The sequence below is a fragment of the Eptatretus burgeri genome, chromosome 8, assembly GCF_056783735.1.
Source record: "Eptatretus burgeri isolate ZD-2024b chromosome 8, Ebu_testis_v1, whole genome shotgun sequence".
Taxonomy (NCBI): domain Eukaryota; kingdom Metazoa; phylum Chordata; class Myxini; order Myxiniformes; family Myxinidae; genus Eptatretus; species Eptatretus burgeri.
This window is the reverse complement of record NC_140968.1, coordinates 74,860,496-74,883,743: the sequence shown is the minus strand read 5'-3', so window position 1 is coordinate 74,883,743 and position 23,248 is coordinate 74,860,496. Positions and strand designations below refer to the sequence as shown.

The following is a 23,248-nucleotide window of genomic DNA, read 5'->3' as shown; positions in this document are numbered from 1 at the left end:
GCATTCAGCTCATTCTTATCGTTGTGTAAAATACTGTGTGATACCCATCCAGCCAGTAATGTGTATTACCATCTGACTCAGTTATCCGTTTTACTTTCCTGGCATAATCGGAACATTCTTATGGATTGACTATTACAATTATTTATCAAAACGTTTGATACCAGGATGCTTGCACACCTTTAACTCGCTATCTGCATTGCTTCCTCCCAGCAAATACTGTACCCCACCTGTTCAAGAACATAGCTCCTGGAAGGCCATCAGGCAAAACATCACATTTGTGATGAGAAATGTATTTGTTGCTGCCATTGATGGAAGCCACTCTAATCACAAGACTGCTTTGATATGGTTGTATTTTCCACATCATTGCTTAATTTGATGCCTAAAGTTAATGCTACGTACACTTTTCAATGGGGCTGTTCTTCCTTTCCAACTTTGGCTTTATTATTGACTCGTGGGTTCTCCCTCCCTGAGGGTCGGGAGTGACCTTCTCGGTCAACTGCAAATGCACTTAATGATTTTTGTCATTTATAAAATAAATTTTGTTGATCACAACAGGAAACGCCATATCATGATTTTGAGAAATTTGTGTGGATAATATGGTCCTTCATCTCTGAGTAGTAATCGGGTTGCTCGTGGGACCTCTCATGAAAGGGAGACAATTCAAATTTGGTTCATAGATGCACAATAGGAATTTCCCATCCTATCTAGGTGTATGCCTGTTGTTGACTTAATGGTTAGGGTGGTGGGCTTTGGATCCCAGGGTCCTGAGTTCAAATCCCACTCAGCTGTTGAATTAATACCAGGTGGGGTTAACTCGACCTGTCATCTGAGGTCGGCAAAATGAGTGCCAGCTTGCTGGTATACTGTGTCGGAGTGGCGACCCATCCAGGATTGTGCCCAATAGCTAAGGAGACTGCCAAGGCAGCACCAACGCTCTGCACAGAGTATGGTCCCAATCTCCTCCTCCTCCTGTAGGTGTGGTCCTTCGTCTTGGAGTAGTTACTGGGCAAAATCATGGGACTGGTCTACCACAATGAAGAAATAATCCAAACTAGAACGGGCACTCATAGAGTGCATACCTTCGCCGCCACTACTTTTTTTGTTCTTGGTATGAGTGTGGGGAACTGGTTTCATATGAATGGTCTTATGACACAAACCACATATCTATAATGTCATGACCCCCCCCCCCCGACTTTCGGGGGCTACGGACTAAACAACAATCAACTCACGTCGTTTTGGCGAGTCTTCACTCGCAAGCTCGGTGAATACAACGTTTCAACAAGAGAAGGTAATCTCGTTTTCAAGGTCGTGACCCCCCCCTGACCTTTGATCCATAACCGGTAACAAGAGTATGGGCGTCATTGTGTCATATTGCATATCACAAGATGAGGCTTTGAATTCTGAACATTTTGGCATTAGTTGCATGCAAATTGAATAAAAATTGACCGTGTTATCGTAAAAAGACGATTTTGACCTTTTCGTGACCTTGACCTTGACCTTTGACCCGAACGATCCCAAAATCTAATCGAATGCTTCCTGGCTAATAACCAATCATCCCACCAAATTTCATGCAATTCGGTTTAATACTTTTTGAGTTATACGAATCACAAGATTACAAATAAATAAATACACGCCGACCAAAACACAACCTTTCGCAGAATGCGAAGGTAATAATAAGACATGAGAAATCCCCCAAAAATCCAAAAATGAAATTTTTCCTCAAAATATTTAAAACATATTTCATGAAAAACCTAAGTAGGGACTCCATGAGTATATCCTGAAAATTTGGGGTCGATCAGCCAAGGGTCTTGGAGTAGTTTGGGGGATCGGAGTAGTTAGCGGATAAGCAAACATACATACAGACAATGTTCTGTTTTATATATTCTAAACTGGAGACAAGATGCATGGAACAGAGTCCTTACTTTCATGAAGGCTTCGTAAACATTGAGCAATGTGAGGTGGTCTCCCTCTTCGACAGCAAACCTACGCTTTGCTCTGGCCTGAACATCAAATGCACAAATGTTAATCAAGCATCAAAATTCTTGAACGTTCCAAAGTCCAATGTTAGGATTCCTAATAATGGAGTAATGTGGTAAGTACGACTCAAATAGTTCACCCAAAACCATAACTTGTATTCCAATGGCATCAGGAAATTCATTCACCAGTGGGCAGAATGAGTAACAGTGATGGACTTTGCACAGGAAGAGTAACATATGCGCCGTGTTCCTCTGGCGCAGGATCATTCCATGATTGAAGGGGGAAAACATTTTGACTCTCCCCATGTGTTCATGAGAATGAAATGCATGATCTTATAAGCAGAAGTGAATAAGACCGAAAAGGCCTATCAGCATGATAAGGGAAAAAGTAATATCAATTATACCAACAATTGCAATACTCACTGCCTTTGCCTTCTGATTGGTTGGCGAGAGAAACACATTCTGTATCTGTGTCATGGCAACTACTGTAGCAATTTCCTCAGAGCAGCCAAAGTTACCTGTCAGGGAAGCATGAAGCAACAAGGTCATCGAGTGGTGGAGAAAGGTGAAAGAGAATAGTTTGGATTAAAAAAAAATATATATATATATATTGTTGCGGATTCGCGCCCGCCGGCGTGCTGACGGCCACGTAACTCGAATCGCGGCACGTCGCCCACCGGACGGACAATCCAGTCGTGACCCTCTCGGACTAACAGTGGGATAGGGTTGCTCGCCGAATTCGACCTACCTAAGTACCCACGCGGAGGGTAGACCGGGCGATCGCACCTCGCCGCAGGTCGACTTCGGACACGGGCCACTTAAGCGACCCGTTCCGTACTATCAGAATAACCGAGCGGTGTTATCGTCGACCTCGATGGTTCGATTAATTATCGGGCGTATTCAGCCCACTACCAACCCTTTACGTGAAGCAAGATGAGGATTCAAAGGGAGAAATGACGAAGCGTAGCGGGAGAATAGTTCAATAATAAAGCACATTTATTCGCGGCACACGGGAAGCACACATATTCAATTCCACCAAAAGCACACAGAAAAGAAAAACACAATTCAATTTACACAAAAAGCAAATATAAAAGCGAAAACACAATGCAGAGCTAATACCGACTACCGAGCACACGGCAACACTTATACAATTCTACTTCACAGACGGCGCCGACAACACATACCCAAAACCAAGGAAAACAATACCCTCAAGGATGAGGCGGGCCTGAGGCCGAGACCGGGTCGCGCCTACCCGTCTGGTGATGAGACGAGGAGCGGCGATGGCGCCTCAACTCCGCGGGCCTCGCGGACAGTGTCTGGTAGGGGGTGGGAAAGGGGCCCCCTTGGTCGCACTATCTCAGCGCGGGGGGAAACAGGAGGGGGTTGCTGATGCTCGGGGTATAGAGGATCTTTATTATCCCGCGACGAGCGTCTCCACCTCGGCCAGGTCGCGCTGTCGGCCTCCCTCGGGTGCAGCTTCCTGCACGACGCGAGCACCCCCTCGTCTGGTGTCGCCGCCTTTCCACAGCTCCGTCCCCTCCGTTCCGACTCCAACGCACACGACGAGCAGCTCCACCGCCCGCGAAGTCTTGACTCTCTGTTTCCGACTCTCCTACTCTCCTACTCTCCGCCTCTCGACTCCCCGACTCTCTTACTCTCCGACTCTCTTCCTCTCCGCCTCTCGACTCTCCTGGACTCACGAACACGGTCCTTTTATCCGCCCCGTAACTTCGCCCTCTCATCTTTGACCCCCTCCCTTCGACCTTTCACCTCGCTCCCCATTGGCCCGAGAAAAAGTGGGCGTGAAGGCTTTTTGATCCACAAATTTGCATATATCGATCGCCCTGGGGCGGGCCACCCGCCCCTCGCTCACCGATTGGACGGCAAAAAGTGGGCGTGTGTCGTTTTTGATCCGTTTTTGAAGCACAAAATCCGTGATTTTGTACACGCTGTTCAACGCGCGCCCTGCACGAGTCCAACACCGGTATCCACAGCGGGGCAAGAACGGCGGCGATGCGACGGCTGCGAGGTGTGACGTGAAGGTCGTGGGGGTTGTGGTGAAGCGGCGTTGTGGTTGGTGGTTGATGTGGTTGTGGTGGTAATCATGGCGGTTGGTCCAAAATAAAGATAGTTAAAGAAAAACGGCTATCCTGAAGAGTCGCAGCACGCATAAATGACATGTATTCCCACTAGACAACGGGTTTGGGCCTAACTACACATGCACTTACCGAGATACCTCACCTAAGGGGCCTGAATGGTGGTTTGCGAATTTGGTAACCACAACACTACCCCCTCCCCTTTTTACAGACTCGTCCCGAGTCGTCAAATTTTCGTGTGCCATCATGTGTAGTTTTCCCCTAGTACATTTTACCTACGGATCCCTGAGTGCGACATTCATGGTATTCGTGTCCCCAAAATAAATAACCTGAGGGCTGCGTAACTATCTAAACAAACTCACTCACACGGACGACTTAAATAAAATTGCCGGCGCTAGACAGACATGCCGGGGGGCGCACTCATATTTACAGTACATCTTAACCTTAACTTACAAATTTTACACTAAACCATGGCCCAGGATCATTGAACTCTGCAAAAAGAAAGCAGTTAGCAGGGAGCCAGGCTGCCCGCATGCAGTCTCTGGCTCAAACAATGCAGGTGACAGGGAACGTGGCTGGCTGCTCACACGCAGTCCAAGGCCTTCCCTTTTGAACTGAACGCAGTGAACCACAACGGTGCATGGGCTGCACAAACGCAGTCTCCGTGCCAGCTCAAGTGGCACACGCAATGAGCACAACGAATGGATGGATGACTGGATGGACGCAAACACGGTGCACGGGCCGCCACTGCAGGCCCGTGTTGTAGCTGCCAACAGGGCAGTTCTTGCAGCTTGCAAACTGTTGCCTTGATCCTGGCGCACATGGAAATGAACAGGGGGGGGGCAAAGCAAAATTGAACGGGGCTGGTGAACATGGGCAGTGGGCATGGCATGGCAAAGGTGAGCAGGCAAACTCAGCCCGCAGAATAAGGCCGCTGCAGGCAAACACAGCCGGCAGATGAACTGGCCGGCACAGGCCTTGAAGTACCACAGCTGCAGATGATCCGGCCGGCACAGGCCTTGCAGCAACACAACAGCTGCCGATCAAGTGGGCCGGCACAGGCCTTGAAGTAACACAGCCAGCAGATGAAGCTGGCCAGCCTTTGCCGTTCAGTGGAGGTTGGTGGAGGGAGTGCGGTGGTGCTGGCCACTTGGAAGGCGGGCTCGGACCTACCTACCTGTCTCCCTCCCAACCTATCGCCTTTGCCTGTCACTGTACATACCCACTCCCTTAATTTGTGAAAAACCAATTTAGCCCCCACTTATTTTTTTGTTGTTTTTATTTTTACTTCCCCACTATAAATCGTCCCCTAACCCCCTTTATCGTCCTTGTTCGGCTAACCTATCCTGTCACCTAGCCTACTCCCAACCCCTACGTTCCCTTCCCGGAGGGGAATAAGGGAGAGCTAACGTCCTGTGTCGAGGCCCAATGAAGCCTCAGAATGGCCTCCCCAGAGTTCAGCGATCTATAACCAAAGTGGGTCCAGCGGCCCACAACGACAGCGAGGGGATGGATGGTGCGGAGGGGTACATCTCCTAATCTACCCTAACCATTTAACTGTTAAACTACCCCGGGGCTTTCAACAAGCGCCTCTCGCTTAAACTATTGGTTCTAACAACCCAGATTCCCGTCGCCTGTGTTGGTGTCCTCACAATTTCGGGCCTCGCCCCCCAATTTTCTCTCCGTGCCCTCACACGGTCTCCTGGCTGAGACACGTGGCTCCCTTAGGCAGGCACGACCCTCTGCCGAATCTCCCGCTATGGCACCCCCGGGCACTACACTGCCTCCGAGCCAACCAGCTCCCTAACACCGGGGAGTGCCCCCCATGGCACCTCCCCTGAAACGCACACGTGGCAGGCCGGCCTCCCGGGCCCCTTTCCGAGGGTCACCCGTGCCCACAACACTGCCCACGCGGCTAATGGCGCCCCGGGCCCCCGCACCAAGCAGGCGCACCCGTGCCCACTACTCTATCCCGGCCCCACATGGGCCCATGGCCTACCGCGGCCGACTAGCCTGGTGCCCGGGGTACCCACTCAGCGATACTCACCTTTCGCAGCCACGCTCCCAAGCCCGTCAACAGGGCTCCTGCACCCCTCCAAATGGGTCTCGAGCCTACTTTCCCACCAACAACAAAACAACCTCCATTTTTCAATTTGACTAACCCAGCTAACTCACTTTACTCTGACCCCGGGGTCCCTTGGGCGGGAGTCACTCCTCCCCCCAATCACTCATCGCACCATGCATTCCCCATTCGCTCCACACACACACAGACCCGCTGGCCTCACTCACTCACCAAGCACATGCTTCCACTTCACTCACCAACTCTTCAACACACTCACCGCTGAACTCTGCCATTCTTCTAACTACCTCCCCTAACTAACTCGTGCTCCCACGTCGTCCCTTACACTATAGCACGTTCCATTTAACCTACGTAGCTAAACTACGTCCCCTCTACACATCCACAAGTCTGTCACGGTCTCCAAATAAATCATTTTATTTCCCAACCTAAATCTGGCTACAATCCCTCTAACTAATCCATTCCACAGACTCCATGAGGACTTACCCCTGCCCCATGAAGTCGGTCTAACTAAGCTAACCCTTCCCCCTAACTAGTTTCCATCCTGTGCCCAGGGTCAAGGGGGTCTTCCACCCCTTGCCCAGGAATCCTGTGCACCCGAAAGTGAGGCTTGTTTTTTTTTCCATGCGCAGCACCTGCGCGGCAACTCAGAGCTCGCGCACTTTACACCTGCCCGTGACGTCATGCAGCTGCACGTGTTCCTCGTCCCTCCTTGGACGGTACCATCCGGCAGAGATACCCCTCCTGCCGGATTCCAACCCCACGTGCAGCCATGACGTCACCGTGCGCATAAAAAAAAACACAAGCCCCACGTCTCGAGGGGTTCCCCACGTGAACACATGTGCTTTGCCCGTTGGAGCTTAACACACACGATCACGTGGAGAACCCGTCCGGTCCAAATCCGTTTACCTGCCTAAACTTTGTCCGTCCGCGGGATCGGCAAATCCACCGCGTGCGTTTCCGGACCGGGGCTTCACTCTCGCAAGCGAGCACGTGGCGGTCTCGTGCGTTGCACAGCACGAACCTCGTGCTCACTGCTGGGTGAACCCGGCACGGTCCCCGAAACAACTACAGCCGCTACCCGGCTTTCGTTTCTCCCATGTCGCCGTCTCCGTCTCCATTCAACCCACGCACACCTGCGTGTTACGACGCACACAGTCCACTCCATCACATTCACACCGGGAGATGCGGCTGCGTGCTCCCGCATGCCAACCGACATCTCCCTCACATACCGCTCTCTCACACACACGGTCTCCCTTGCACACAGCGACCTTGCACACGGCCGTTCACTCACGCGTGCGGGGGCACTCACCCGCGGTGCCTCACTCGCACTCCGTGCCTCATCCACACACGCGGGGGCACTCAACCGCGGTGCCTCATCCACACTCCGTGCCTCACTCATACACGCGGGGGAACTCAACCGCTGTGCCTCATCCACACACCGTGCCTCACTCACACGCGGGGGCACACACCCGCGGTGCCTCACTCACACACACGGCGACACTCATACACGGTGCCTCATCCACACACGTGGGGGCACTCAACCGCGGTGTCTCATCCATACTACGTGCCTCACTAACACATACGGGGGCACTCACCCGCGGTGCCTCACCCACACTGGCCGTTTCATCCACACACACGGCCTCTTCCACACACGGGAACGCACTCACGCCTTGCACCACACACACAGGGACAACCACACTGGGATTTGTGTCCCCACAAGGGTCTCCGGGTCCTCTACACCCCCCAAGCTCTCCGTGCACCCGTCCACAGCACCCGTCCCCTCAACCTCGCGAAGCACGACCGAACTCACCTGGTCGTGATCCGCCTCAAGGGGGCATACTCCCTCCCCTTGTTCCTGGAGGAGGCCATCCAGCTACTCGCACCAGGTCCCTGCACGCTCCGCGAGCTCACCCCCATTATCCTCCACTACCTCCGTGTGTGTGTGTGTGTGCGTCACTTACCCCGTCTTCATCGTGCAGTCTTCCCTCTATTTTTTCTGTCTCCCGTGTCTCTGCCAACTCTTCACCCTTTACCTCCCTTGTCTCAACTATTATTATTTCCTTCCTGTGTTTCATTCGCTGTTCTCTCACGACTCTTCCTCGTTTCCTCATTCTTTAGTCTGGCCTTCGCTTCCAGCTGTTCGATCTGTACAGTGTGGTTTCTTAAAGTTTCATTTTCCGTTCTCTTCCTTTCCTCTTTTAACACTCTCAGTTCGTTTTGTAGTTCCCTCTCTTTGTTTTGGTGTTTCTGTAACTCAGAAACTTTCTTTTCCAATTCCTTTCTCATCTCCGCACACTCAGACTTTGCTTTGGCTTCTAACTGTTCTTCCGGCTTGCGCTTGTGGTTTTCTACCCGTCTTCCCAGTTCCTCTGTCTCAGTTTTTCCCTCCACTCCCAGCTTATCAACTCTCTTCATGTCTTGAAGTCTTTTCTCACACTCCACCGTTTCGACCTTCAATCCCTCCTCTGTCTCCTCCTGGCTTTCTTTTAATTTTTCTAATACCTTCTTTACTTCGTGTCTCGTCTTACACGTCTCCCGAATTATTTTCTCGCCCGCCCCGACCGCGGGCCTGACAGCCGTTGCACTCCCCCCCAGCTCGTTCGTCCCAGCACGTGGCAGCGCCATTTTCTCGCCCGTGGTCCGCGTTTCGCTCCTCGCCATTGCCATAATGCCTGCCTGCAAGCCTATGCCCATGCTCTGCATCTCACCCCGCATTTCTTTCATTTGGTTTTTCGCTTCGAGTGCGTTTCCATCCGTTTTTTTATTTTCCGTTTGTTGCGTATTTCTCTTCATTTCGTTGTTCCTTTCTTTCATTTCGGCATTCCTGTAATCCAGTTTGTCATTTATGCTCTGCGCGAGTTCCATAATCTGCCGCATTGTCACCTGCCCTGGCCACTCCCACTGACTACATTTAGTGGTGGAGTTATAATAAAAAAAACCGACCAGATGAACGGCATCGATGCCTTTCCCAACCTTCTGGTACGGGTTTCTCTTGCACGGTGATCCCGTCCTGAGCCATGGATTCTACATTACTATTACACATACCTAATCCACCCGGCACCCGCTCGCCTTGAGACGCCATCTTGATTCTCGTGAAGGGTTAATTTCGCTCGCTCGTAATTTGGAGGGAATCGGGGGTCGCTTCTCTCACCCCTGGACCGATTCCCGTGAATTTAGCCGGAGACAGGAGAGCCCGTTTTCCTGTTCTCCGATACCAGTGCCGCGAGGAGGGCGATGGATTTGTATCGCACGACCTGACACCAGTGTTGCGGATTTCGCGCCCGCCGGCGTGCTGACGGCCACGTAACTCGAATCGCGGCACGTCGCCCACCGGACGGACAATCCAGTCGTGACCCTCTCGGACTAACGCCGGGAACCAGTCACGGGTGGACCTTTCGGTCTCACCGCGATCGAGCCAATCAGCCCCCGCGTGGGATAGGGTTGCTTGCCGAATTCGACCTAACTAAGTACCCACGCGGAGGGTAGACCGGGCGATCGCACCTCGCCGCAGGTCGACTTCGGACACGGGCCACTTAAGCGACCCGTTCCGTACTATCAGAATAACCGAGCGGTGTTATCGTCGACCTCGACGGTTCGATTAATTATCGGGCGTATTCAGCCCACTACCAACCCTTTACGTGAAGCAAGATGAGGATTCAATGGGAGAAATGACGAAGCGTAGCGGGAGAATAGTTCAATAATAAAGCACATTTATTCGCGGCACACGGGAAGCACACATATTCAATTCCACCAAAAGCACACAGAAAAGAAAAACACAATTCAATTTACACAAAAAGCAAATATAAAAGCGAAAACACAATGCAGAGCTAATACCGACTACCGAGCACACGGCAACACTTATACAATTCTACTTCACAGACGGCGCCGACAACACATACCCAAAACCAAGGAAAAGAATACCCTCAAGGATGAGGCGGGCCTGAGGCCGAGACCGGGTCGCGCCTACCCGTCTGGTGATGAGACGAGGAGCGGCGATGGCGCCTCAACTCCGCGGGCCTCGCGGACAGTGTCTGGTAGGGGGTGGGAAAGGGGCCCCCTTGGTCGCACTATCTCAGCGCGGGGGGAAATAGGAGGGGGTTGCTGATGCTCGGGGTATAGAGGATCTTTATTATCCCGCGACGAGCGTCTCCACCTCGGCCAGGTCGCGCTGTCGGCCTCCCTCGGGTGCAGCTTCCTGCACGACGCGAGCACCCCCTCGTCTGGTGTCGCCGCCTTTCCACAGCTCCGTCCCCTCCGTTCCGACTCCAACGCACACGACGAGCAGCTCCACCGCCCGCGAAGTCTTGACTCTGTTTCCGACTCTCCTACTCTCCTACTCTCCGCCTCTCGACTCCCCGACTCTCTTACTCTCCGACTCTCTTCCTCTCCGCCTCTCGACTCTCCGACTCTCTTCCTCTCCGCCTCTCGACTCTCCTGGACTCACGAACACGGTCCTTTTATCCGCCCCGTAACTTCGCCCTCTCATCTTTGACCCCCTCCCTTCGACCTTTCACCTCGCTCCCCATTGGCCCGAGAAAAAGTGGGCGTGAAGGCTTTTTGATCCACAAATTTGCATATATCGATCGCCCTGGGGGCGGGGCCAATTCGCCCCTCGCTCACCGATTGGACGGCAAAAAGTGGGCGTGTGTCGTTTTTGATCCGTTTTTGAAGCACAAAATCCGTGATTTTGTACACGCTGTTCGACGCGCGCCCTGCACGAGTCCAACACCGGTACCCACAGCGGGGCAAGAACGGCGGCGATGCGACGGCTGCGAGGTGTGACGTGAAGGTCGTGGCGGTTGTGGTGAAGCGGCGTTGTGGTTGGTGGTTGATGTTGTGGTTGTGGTGGTAATCATGGCGGTTGGTCCAAAATAAAGATAGTTAAAGAAAAACGGCTATCCTGAAGAGTCGCAGCACGCATAAATGACATGTATTCCCACTAGACAACGGGTTTGGGCCTAACTACACATGCACTTACCGAGATACCTCACCTAAGGGGCCTGAATGGTGGTTTGCGAATTTGGTAACCACAACAATATATACAAAATACACCTTTCTACAGTAGTTGCAATCAATAAATACATAAATGAACAAAAGCAGAAAGAATAGAAGTTACAATCATAATCTCTTCATCAAACAACTCGATAACACAACTCACTCGATTTTTATAAAAAATAAAAACTACTATAAAAGAGTGCTAACAAAAGCTTCGGCGTGTGGCACACTTCCACTCACCCGATTCCAGCAACATCTTTGCAAACATCGGTCCCATGGGGAACTCGGCCATTCGCATGCCGAGCGGCTCCGTTAGGTGGCAATCGTCGTCTATTGCTGCAAATCACAAACAAAATGTGACGGTTTTCAGAGGCCCCAGGGAGATGCATACCAACACTTAAGGGAGCCCTAGTTTAGTTATAACTGTAGTATTTTGTCTCGCTAAATTACTTCTCCCTCTCATGTCAATGGAAGGGAAAGATGCATTTGTGAGTGTAGTTAGAACTATCCCATTGTTCTTTTCCCCATCCTCAAGCTCTGTCCTCATCCACTTCTAAACTCTTTACAGACTCAAACCACGTACAACATTCAGTCCACAAACCACACCGAGAAGCACACGAATCTATCAAGCAACGCTTCAATGGCATGCACCAAACATGGCGCCCTCTGCAGTGCAACAAATTCAGGCACAGCTCGGTGGTAACTTAAACGGGCACAGCCCCTGTCCACCCTCAGCGCACGACCAGTTTTACGCCTCAGCTCCCTGAACAGCTCAGCTTTGCCACTAAGCCTGGCCCTGCGACTGGTCAATGATATCCATTGTCTCTTGGGAGGCAAAGTTCTTGTTCGCCTGACAGTGGGTTCCAGGACATCCACCGACAACATCCATCAAGGACGGTGGCCTTGAAGGCACTCCACAACTCTTCAGGATCGCTCGAAACACCCAGACCCCCCCCAATCCCCACTCAGCCTGTTCGCAAACTCCTCAGCTTCCCTCTTCTCCTTAAGCTTCCAACATCCAGCCGTGGCTGGCATGGTACCATTCTCCTGGATTTAAGCTGCAACTTCAGAGTTGTTACAACAAGCCGGTGGTCAGTATTGAGGAACTGAGCACTCCGGTAGACCCTGCAGTTCTGGATCATCCTCCAGCGACCATCAACGAGCATGTAGTCAATCCCCTTTGCCACACCACCAGCGTTGGAATACCAAGTCCAGCGATGAGCTTGTGGTCACTGAAACCATGAACCAATCACCCTAAGTCCATGACCTTAGTGCTATTCTGGTTCATAGTTCCTGACCCATGGGGATCAATACACGTCTCATAACCATTACTATCAGTTCCAGTCGATGCATTGAAACCCCCCAAGACTTGGGCACTAGTATCTCACCTGGTATCTGAAAGTATATGGAAATGAAATCCACAAGTATCTCGCCTGGGGCACTGATCAACCACAGACTCGAGCGCAACATAGAATGTCTTCTTCAAAGTGAGATCACTCATCTCAGTCGGAGCATATACAGAGACCAGGGGAATGACACGATGAGTGAGGAGAGAAAAAGCAATGTCATAAAGATGATGTCACTGGTACCCAGAGTGCTCTGGGAAGTGACATCACTTTCCCCAATCTGAGCAGCTAAGTTTGTGTGAAAGTTAAGTTTGGTGACGTCTCATGTATCTGTCTGCAGGTTTGCATAATTTGTGTCGCAGCACTTCTACGAGCTTGAGCCTGTAAAAATAATAACGAGAACAGCACTCAGTTGAGTGCATACCTCCCCATGGCTGAAGACTTTACGTTTTGTATCCCACCGATATGCCAGATCTGCATCCGGACCTTAACCAAAATCTGATCAGCTTGTTCTTGTCACCCACCAAACTCATCTACCAGGTTTTGACATTTCCATCCACATCTTTTTGCAATGTCGTGATATCCATCGTTTGTGGCCCCATCTTTCAGCGGTGAAGAATCACTTTAAAATATTTCAATATAGACATAAACAGGGACAAATGAAGGACATGACCATAAAACAGACTAAAAAGAAAACCACAAAGCTTTTCGTTGTGCTCTCTTCAGGTGAAATTTGCACAAAGTGAATGAGGTAAGGAAGAAGAATAGTCTTATAGACGCCGATCAACAAAGTCAATTCCGATTGGATGTTCTCCACCGATACGTCACCACCTCCCACCGGTCGAGGTGGGAGGAGCCTGTTCAGTGTTCAGCGTTCAGCTCTCCGATTGGAGGTTGCAGAGTTGGAGGCGGGGCCACTAAGCCTTTGCAGAATCCTCTTCATCAACATCTGTGATCGTGAGACGAGTTCGTTTTCCTCCTCTTCCTTGCACAAATGAGCAAAACGAGTGCACAACCTTTTTGCCGACGTAACATGGGGTCCGTGGAATAGATAAATGTCACTTCTAGTATATTCGGAGATGCGTTTTACTTTGTACTCTACTCAATATCTTGAATGCATCCGCATTATACTGTTTCGTACAGTTTGCATTATCAATCAAATGCTGTCCAATAGCAGATGCACACGATGTTGGGATTGATGCTGGGACCTTCTTGCAAGCACGTACCGGCTGTATTCGCGTACCAATAGTGTTTTTCCTGATGGACAAAGGGACGTGCTGTTTGATTGTCAGTCAGAGTCTGAGTCGTTCTGTCGACATACTGAGCATCGCCTCGGCAATTGAACTCGTAAGTAATATTGCTGAGTTTTGAGGCAGGTAAAGCATCCTTCTTAACTGCAGGAATTAGACGTCGAGAGGTGAAAATCACTCTTGGATGAACGGCCAGATACGTACTTGAGACGCATCTTTTGATTTGTTCCTCATATCTTTGTGACATTTTCCCTTTCCTAGGAATCCTGATGTAGATCGGGCACTTTTCAGGACCCATCTTCCGTTCATCTACAGCAGTGAGGAATTTGTGTATAAACCTCCTGATGATATACTCAGGATATCCATTCTCACTAATCTTGTCCATCTCTGTATGAAGCTTGGAATTGGAACATATCCTCTTAGCTCGACTCACCAATACATCGATCAAACCAATCTTGTATCTCGTTGAACTGAAAGAGTCCCATCGAGTATACTGGCCGGTGAAAGTGGACTTTCTATCGATGGATGTAGTAAATGAAGATGCAGATCTCCCTACGAGGACGTCCAGAAAGGGTAAGCAACCAGAACGTTCCAATTCCGTCGTGAACTTGAGGGCAGGATGAAGAGAATTCAATTCATTCAAGAAGCGGTCACAGACTTCATGATATTCAAACAGGCAAAATATGTCATCCACACATCTGTAGTATACGATGAGAGATTGAGATACGTGCAACTTTGTCAATTTCTGCAGTTCTTGATAATCAACAAAAATGTTAACGTTGGGCCCAAAGGAGAGCCCATGGCCACCCATCAATTTGGATGAACATAATGTTATTAAAGCTAAACTCGACATCTCTTGCAGTCATGTTCATCAATTCCATGAAGACAGATTTAGAAGTGGGCAGATGCTCAAGTTCCATGTGAGATAGCAAATGTGCGCATATATCGATGGTCTCTGTCAAAGGGGCATTTGTAAACAGGCTATCAATGTCAAAATAACACATTACTTTCTCCAAACCAGTAGGACACGTCTCCCTTATGGCATCAGCAAAAGTGAAAGAATCTTTTATGACAAGTCGGTCTAAAGGTTTGTCATCAAAGAATATTTCACTTTCGTCCTAAATCTAATCAGTTCGTCCTTGTCACACACACCCAACCTCTCCACCAAATTTCATCAGAATCTGTCCACAACCTTTTGAGATGTTCTGCACAGAAACAGAAAAACAGACAGACAAATAAAAAAAAATCACTCATGGAGTGACACTTGGCGAAATGGAACAGCACTCGGTGAGGCACATACCTCCACCAGGCTGAACAGTTTAAATTTTGTATCCCACTGATAGGTCGGATCTGAATCCGGACCCTAACCAAAATCTAATCGGCTTGTTCTTGTCAAATAACCAACTCATCCACTTAGTTTTGTCATAACTCGTCCACAACCTTTTGAGATTCATGCGATACATAGTTTTTGGCCGCATCTCTCAATGGTGAAGAATCACTTGAAAAATTCTCGTATCTGGATCCAGATTTGAATCTTCACCAAAATTGAATCAATCAGTCCTTTTCACACACCCAATCGATCCAAAAACTTTCTGCGGAATCCATCCATCACCTTTTGAGATATCATGCTATATATCGTTTTTGGCCCAATCTCTCAATGGTGAAAGATCACTTAAAAAAATTATCGGATCCGGATTCTGAATCGGATTTCACCAAAACTGAATCAATTCGTCTTTTTCACACTCCCAACCCGTCCACCAAGTTTCATGTGAATCCATCCATAACCTTTTGAGATATTGTGCTATATATTGTTTTGGCCCTATCTCTCAATGGTGAAGAATGACTTAAAAAAATTCTCAGATCTGGATCCGGATTCGGATCTTCACCAAAATTAAGCGTTGCTGTCCTTGGACAGTCACCTACACACAAAAACAATTTCAGAACGACTGCTTGAAAACTGTGGCCAAAAATCGTGTGACAAACAAACAAACAACCAAACAAGAAAAACGTTGTGCAGAGCACGATACTTGCAAAATCCAACCCCTTCTCCAAAAGTTTCCATGGAGACATCAAATTATCCATTTCATTAAGATTAAAATTCACAGTATTCATCAAAGTTCAGGTCAATAGGATAAAAATTGATTATTTTTCAGATTGAAATTTATGATTTTAGAAGTCTGACCTTGAGTTGACCTTTTGACCTCAAAAATAGTTGGTTTCCAAATTCAGTGTTGGAATATGCAGTTTCTGCTTACTTTTCTGTTTAGTCAAATGAAAATTGACGATTTTTCAGATGAAATTTGATGATTTTAGAAATTTGACCTTGAGTTGACCTTTGAGCTTTGACCTCAAAAACAGTTGCTTTCCCAATTCAGTGATGGAATTTGCAAATTCTGTTCAACTTTCAAGTTAATAGGATGAAAATTGACGATTTTTCTTTTGAAAATTGATTTTAGAAGTTTGACCTTCGAGTTGACCTTTGACCTTAAAAATAGTTGGTTTCCCAATTCAGTGATGGACTATGCAAATCTTGGTCAAATTTCAAGTCAATCAGATGAAAAATGACAATTTCAGAAATTTGACCTCAAGATGACCTTTGACCTCAAAATCAATAGGCTTCTCAGTTGAGACTAGCTCTACAACTTGGTGAAGCTTTGTGAAGATTGGTTTTAAATTGTGACCTGTAGGCGACAAACACAGAATAACAAAATCGACAAACCAATATACAGTACTTGAAAAATCTTCGATTTTGCAAGTAACAAACAGACAGCCAGACAAATGTGACAAACAAACATACTTGGCAAAAAAAATATATTATTTTTACCAAGTAACAAACAGACAAACAAACAGGGGTGAAAACATAACCTCCTTCCACCTTCGGTGGCGGAAGTAAAAAAAAGCGAGAAACAAAATTTTACATTTTGGGGAATTATATCAAGGAAAACGAGGAAAACGCAACACTGCAGAATCTCTGCTCAGACAATGTCCATGAAATGTGCCCATTCATTTTAACAAGTCCATTCTCTTAAATTTTATGAAACTGAATGATAGATATTACTCAATTCTACAGTATTATTGTTTTTTTTAACACAAAATAAGCAACAAACATAAACAAACGTTGTCTGGAAGAATCTGAATACAAACACTGCCAACAACAAAAACGAGGGACACTCAGATGATAAATGTGCAGACAGATTAAAATGAAGTCAATGATGAATGCATTTAGTAATCCCTGGCCTTCCTTCAACGTACTCGAGTATTCAAGAGCTTTTCAGCTCAAGAAGGTTAACATGCTTCATTCGATAACATCACCACCAGTCTGGGCTGTTGGAACCACACATATCTTTATGTGTGGATGAATGCTTGTGATTGAGCAAGTTTATGAGAATAGGAGACTTGCAAAACAGCAAATGAAAAGGAAGAGATCAAAACTTTCTTCCAAAGCCAAGTCATAAGGAATAAAATATGGATATGGGATTAGACAAGAGGTGGCATTGGTGAATAACTTCAAAGTCTGCAAAGAAGAGCATAACTGTGTGGAAGGGTGTTCTAAGGTCAGGAAAGGGGAACAACAAAGTGGAAAATGGGAAGACAGCCTGAATATGGGGATGGAGGAGAGGGAGCCAATTGAAGAGTTTGTAAAGTTCTCCTTGTGTTAAAGCTTCTCATCCATTCCATATTAAAGGGAGAGTTTCCAAGTTGCCATTCTTCAGAACTTTATTTTAATAATTCGTCGAACAAACCCACGCTTTACACCACTACAGCCAAGTCAGAAAGAACAGTGACATTACCTCCCAAAGCAAACAGAAGCTCCAAAGCATTGACCATAGCCTGGGCTGGTGGGGCCTGTGGGGGAAACAATGTCAGGTGAACAAACAGAAGAGATCAATGAAATTTTGCAACACTGGCAGCAATTACTACAAAAAACAACTTTTGTTCCTGAAATGTAGAATGATTTACAATCAAGTGGCTTTCCAGTTTAAAGGTCACATGTATTGTCACATGATAGTAAAACTATCCAAATATAGTGAAACGAAGTTTTTATTTATTACCCTCGCCAGAGGAGAGGATACTGCATTTGGGGCCGTTTGTCAGTTTGTTTGTATGCACAGAACGTGAGCATGTCTATTGATAACATACTGTTACGGCTGTGGAAATTCGCAAACCACCATTCAGGGCCCGTAGGTGAGATAACTCGAAGTACATGTGTAGTTAGCCCCAAACCCGTTGTTAAGAGGGAATTTATGTGATTCATTCGGGCTGTGACGCTTTGAGATAGCCGTTTTTCTGTTCTATCTTTATTTTGAACCAACCACGTCTCAACTGCCATAACCATCAAACCACCACCAAAAACCCTCCACCACCCTCACCTCTCTCCTTCTACGGCCATTCCCGCACCACCTGTGAACACTGAGCGTCGGGCTGTCTTGGGCTCGTTCAAGCGATACGCACCGAGCCGCGAGTGCAAATAGCGGCCTTTCCGAGGGAGAATTCGGATCAAGAATGCTACACGCCCACTTCTAATCCATCCAATCAGCAAGCGCGGAGCGGCTTGGCCCCGCCTCCAGGCGCATCCGTGTGAAATTGAAATATGCTAATTCTAGGATCAGGGGAGGTTCACGCCCACTTTTCCTCCGTCCAATGGGCGAGTGTGGCTCCGCCCCTGAGCTCATCCTGATCCGGAAATTTGCATATTGTTTCTCCTGCTGGCCTATAAAATGCCGAGCGCAAGGCGAATCGTGGCAGAGAGTGAGAGTTTTGGTAAGAGAGTCATTGAGCAGAGTGTGGCAGCAGCAGAGTGTGGCAGAGAGTGGAGTCGGGTGGCGAAGGCACCGAGTTGGGTTCTGCAGTCGGCTGAGGAGAGTTGAGGGAAGAGGCCAAGGAGCTCAGGTCCGAGGCGAGAAGGACGGCGGTCGGCGACGAGGTCGCGGTGGGAGATCGCTCGTCGCAGGACCTAAGCCAGCTAGCCATTCTCCCTCCCCCAGAGCATCAACAATTCCCCCTTTTCCCCTGCGCTGAGATAGTGCAACAAAGGGGGCCCCGTTCCCACCCCACTCCAAACGTCGTGCCAACGAAACCCGCGAAGGAGCATGGAGTCGGGGCACAGCCACGCGGCCACGTCTGCGGCTCGTCCGCCAACGCGTCACGAGGACGCGGGTGGGACCCACCCGGTCTCACGGACCTGGCCACTCCTTTAGGTCCCGCGCACATATTGGCCTACAGGCCCGTCTGCCCCCTTGTCTATGAGGGTGGCTTCTTTCCTTTGCTTTTGAGTAAATGTGTGTTGGCGCCGTGTCTTGTAAAGTAGAACTGTATAAGTGTTGCCGTGTGTGCGCGTAGTCGGTAGTAACTCTGCGTCGTTGTTTCTTTTGTTGTAACTGCTACAAGTGCATTTTGACTGTTTGGCTGTATATGTGTGCTTTCCGTGTGCCGCGTAATAAATGTGCATTGTGTGACCTGTTTTTCCCTTTTGCTTCGTCTTTTCTTTATTGACCCTCCATCCTGCTTCACGCAAAGGGTTTGTAGTGGGCTTAATACGCCCGATAATTAATCGGAACCGTCGAGGCCGACGATAACACCGCTCGGTTATCCCAATAGCACGGAACGGACTGCGTAAGCGCTTAGTGTCCGGAGTCGGCCTGCGGCGAGGTACGATTGTATATACAGTGTAAAGTTTCATTTAAAAATGTGCCCTTCATTGCATTTTTCGGTATTTGACCTTTTCACCCCGCCACAGAGCGCAGGGCCAAAGCGATACTGCTTCGTGCCATTTGGTGATGTGATCATAACAACTAAGTTTGGTAAATTTCTGCCCAACCTCTTATGAGGAGATAGCGTGACAGGACAATACATACAGGACAGCCACAACAGACAGAAATGATGCAACTTGCAAGCCAAATTCAGAATTATATCCAGGATCAATACACATTCACCAACAACAACAACAACAGCCTTACTTTTATCAAGGTTCACCTCTACTCTTAACCACAACAGGCTAGCTGTCCATAATGTAGTCTCATAAACCTCATGTTTGCTGATTACATGTCTAATTGTTTATAAACTCAATAAAGCCTTATAATCCATTCCTCCTTTACACTTTACTTCGATAAGCCTTCATAGTTATCAGGAAGTTGCTGGACTTGCTATGTAGGGATGGCATGGACATTAAATAGGTTTAATACAACACAAATCCTCTAAAAAAAAAAATTTCATCCACCAAGCTAAACTTATCAACCCACCAGTCATCGGTGGAGGATTTCACATCCAATAACACTCATCAAACTTTCTGATAGCATCGCTTAGCTATAAAACTAACCCACTCAAAATGGCTGTTTTGTAATTCTTCTTCGTCTTCTTTTCAGACAGTCCAACTCAAAATTGGTTTAACCTATGGACTTTCTTTAAACACGAATCTACTGCATTTTATAGTGGGAATGTCCATGATGACTTAAAATTTTCACAAGTTGAAAGGAATCCTCAAAAGGTAGGCATAACAGCTTAACTACACATAGTGATATGAAGGGAAACGAGGGGTATGTGGGATCATGTCTGTCAATCAGCCTGGTAGGGGCGGGGCCACGGTGACACAATTGCCCAGGGGCCCAATCACACCAAAAATGGGTGTGGCTAACTGCATAAAACAACATACAGTCCGACAGTAAGTAGTGACAAAAACAAACAAACAGGTGGGGTTAATGCTGGAACATTACGTGCAGTCCACCAACAATTGTTGCCAACCATGTCATAATTATCTACATGCAGTGTATACCAGCACTGAAACCCATCGCTTCACTGATGGTAATTGAGCAACATAGCACACACACACATATATATATATATATACAAGCTGGTAGGCGGCGATGGGTCACCAAGCATGGAAACTATAAGATATAGAGCGAAATGGATGTGACATAGCTGATAGGGAATCACCTTAAGATTATGCATATCAAATCTCATCCAGTTCCATCTACTGATAACTACTCGGTATCCATTTGAATGAAAAGTACCGAAAATGCGGTTTGAAATCGGAAATCCCCAAAGTTCGAGGGGGTGCTGTGGGTGAACAAAGATCTAAATCGAAAATCCAGCTCGATCGTTTGTGCACAATGTATTCCAGACGATTAGTGTGAATTTTCATGACCATCCGACCATAACCCTAGAAGGAGTAGCATTTGGAGTGAAGGCACCTCCAGCTCTCGCATTTTATCGATTTTTGCACTAATCGAGCTTTGACCCCTGACCTAAGCGAAATCGGTCAATATGTCCTGAGGCAAAGTTGTAGTACTTATTGAATACCATGAACCTGCAAAGTTTCATTCGTATTGATGCACTCAACTGGTTGCTAGGGGGCCTTCAATTTCAACAATTTTCGCGCATACCCTAATTGTAGGGGGCACTGTGGGTAAAGTATTCCATATATCACAAAAACCGGAATATATTTGATGGAGCAACACCTGTGGATCATTCGTGCCAAATTTCATAACCCGACGTGGGATAATGGCTTTCGGAATTGATTTCGCATGAACGGTACCGATTTTGAAGGTTTTTCGGTTGTTGCTGGGGAACCAAAGCGTCCCTAGCAACCATCACAATTTCCAAAGCACAAGGTCATAAGATGTACCTACCACCCGAGTTTGGTCAAAATCAGCCCACGTTTACCACCAATAATGCTGATGACAAACGAACAAACATCCAAACAAACAGACAGAATTACTGACAATAAGGGTCACCTATTTCGGCGACCCAATATATATATATATATATATATATATATATATATATATATATATATATATATATATATATATATATATATTACATACACACATATACTAGGGTGCAGTAATATGGTTTATTGACCGGCAATATTTCCAATTTTTAACCTCCGTCATTGAAGATGGATGGAGGTTACTGTTTTCACCCCTGCCTGTTTGTTTGTTTGTGAACAGTATTACAGAAAAACTCCTGGACGGATTTCGACGAAACTTGGTGGGGGGGGGGGGGTTATGTATGGTCCAAGGATCATGCCATTAAGAGTTTGGACTTGGTCCAAAAAAAAAAAAACTTTGAAAATTTTGCAACTTTTTTTCAAAAAAATTTCGATTTTATTTGAAAAATATTTGAATTTTTTTTTGCATTTCTACATGTTATAAGTGATTTCCAACCCCCCGCCCAAAAAAAAATTGTTAGAGAAATAAACCCAGAAATTTTGCAACTTTTTTTTCAAAAAAATTTCGATTTTTTTTTGGGCATTTCTACATGTGCGTCGATCTAATTTAGTTTATTCAATCGTGGTTCAGTAGAGTCTGATCCATTTTGACCTACAATGAATGGGATATCAGGTTCACTTAAGTGACCCAGCAGTATTGGCGGTGGAGGTTTTGCACTCTACCGAGTGCTTCCCCTCTAGTTTTGATTTATTTTATTCCAGAAACATTATTACTGCTTGCAATCCAACATCAAGTTTAATAATACGTACCAGCCGAAACCCCGTCACAGACAGAGGATTCCGTTCATTACACCACACTCACCAGCTCACCCACACTCGAGGGACATGGACTGGACAGGGCGTGCTTGCCCCCGCCGACTCATCGCCCGCCCCTGCCCCGTTCCCCCCCGCCTCCCACCCCTGCCTCATTCCCCCCCACCTCCTACCCCCCGCCTTCAATTTGCTTACCCCCGCCCAAAAATTTAATTACCCCGGCCCCGCCGCCGCCTCTTCACTCCCCGCCCCCGCCTCTTCACTCCCCCCCCATATCTTGATTCCCCGCCCCACTTTCCCCGGGCCCCCACCCCCTGTCCACCCCCTCACACTCAACCCCACCTAATTCACCCCAGCCCCCGCCCACTCATCCGCCGCCCCATTCCCCCCCCGTCTCTCGCTTTCAATTTGCTTACCCCCGCCCAAAAATTTGCTTACCTTGCCCCCCGCCTCTTCACTCTCTGCCCCCGTCTCTTCATCCCCCGCCCCCCTCCTCTTCACTCCTCGCCCCCGTCTCAACGAAAACTGTTTATTCTACTTCAGAGTTGAAGGTTGACTAATGCCACTACGTGCTATGCACTCTTACAGGTACGAAGTTTCTTTCAGTCCAGGTCACAGTACTGAGAAAAACGTAACGCGACCGCTAGGAGGAGCACAAAATTGGTCCTTCAGTATTAATATATAGATGATACAATGTTTCTTGTTACATTTTTTGTGTCAAATTCACATCTGAGGTAGTCAGCGTGTGCAGAAGAGGGTTTTACATTGTAGACGCCATTTTCGAGGAGTGTAATTACACCTCTCAACGGTGACGGTCTGTCGACGACAGACGTAGTGACGTCGGCGAATGACCGATGATGTCATGACGTCATGACGCCTCTCAGCAGTGACGTCACATGTCGCCATGTAAACGAATGTAAAACGAAAAGTGTTTATTCTGCTTCAGAGTTGAAAGTTGACTATTGCCACTATGTGCGATGCACTCTTACAGGTACGAAGTTTCTTTCAGTCCAGGTCACAGTA

The 23,248-nt window shown here is 47.8% G+C and overlaps 1 protein-coding gene across 3 annotated transcripts in view; it reads right to left on the bottom strand.

Annotated features, from left to right (window-relative positions):
- The window catches only part of DHX35 (DEAH-box helicase 35), a 70,190-nt gene that overhangs the window by 5,554 nt on the left and 41,388 nt on the right, over positions 1–23,248 (bottom strand). For all 3 annotated transcript variants that reach the window (XR_015061054.1, XM_085892633.1, XM_085892634.1), the window contains exons 14-17: positions 17,535–17,589; positions 11,388–11,483; positions 2,400–2,494; positions 1,923–2,000 (exon numbers count right to left, since the gene is read on the bottom strand). Coding sequence is in view for 2 of the 3 variants with exons in the window: in XM_085892633.1 (XP_085748759.1) it covers positions 1,923–2,000; positions 2,400–2,494; positions 11,388–11,483; positions 17,535–17,589 (324 nt within the window). In the remaining variant the exon portion in view is untranslated. The remainder of the gene's footprint in view (positions 1–1,922; positions 2,001–2,399; positions 2,495–11,387; positions 11,484–17,534; positions 17,590–23,248) is intronic.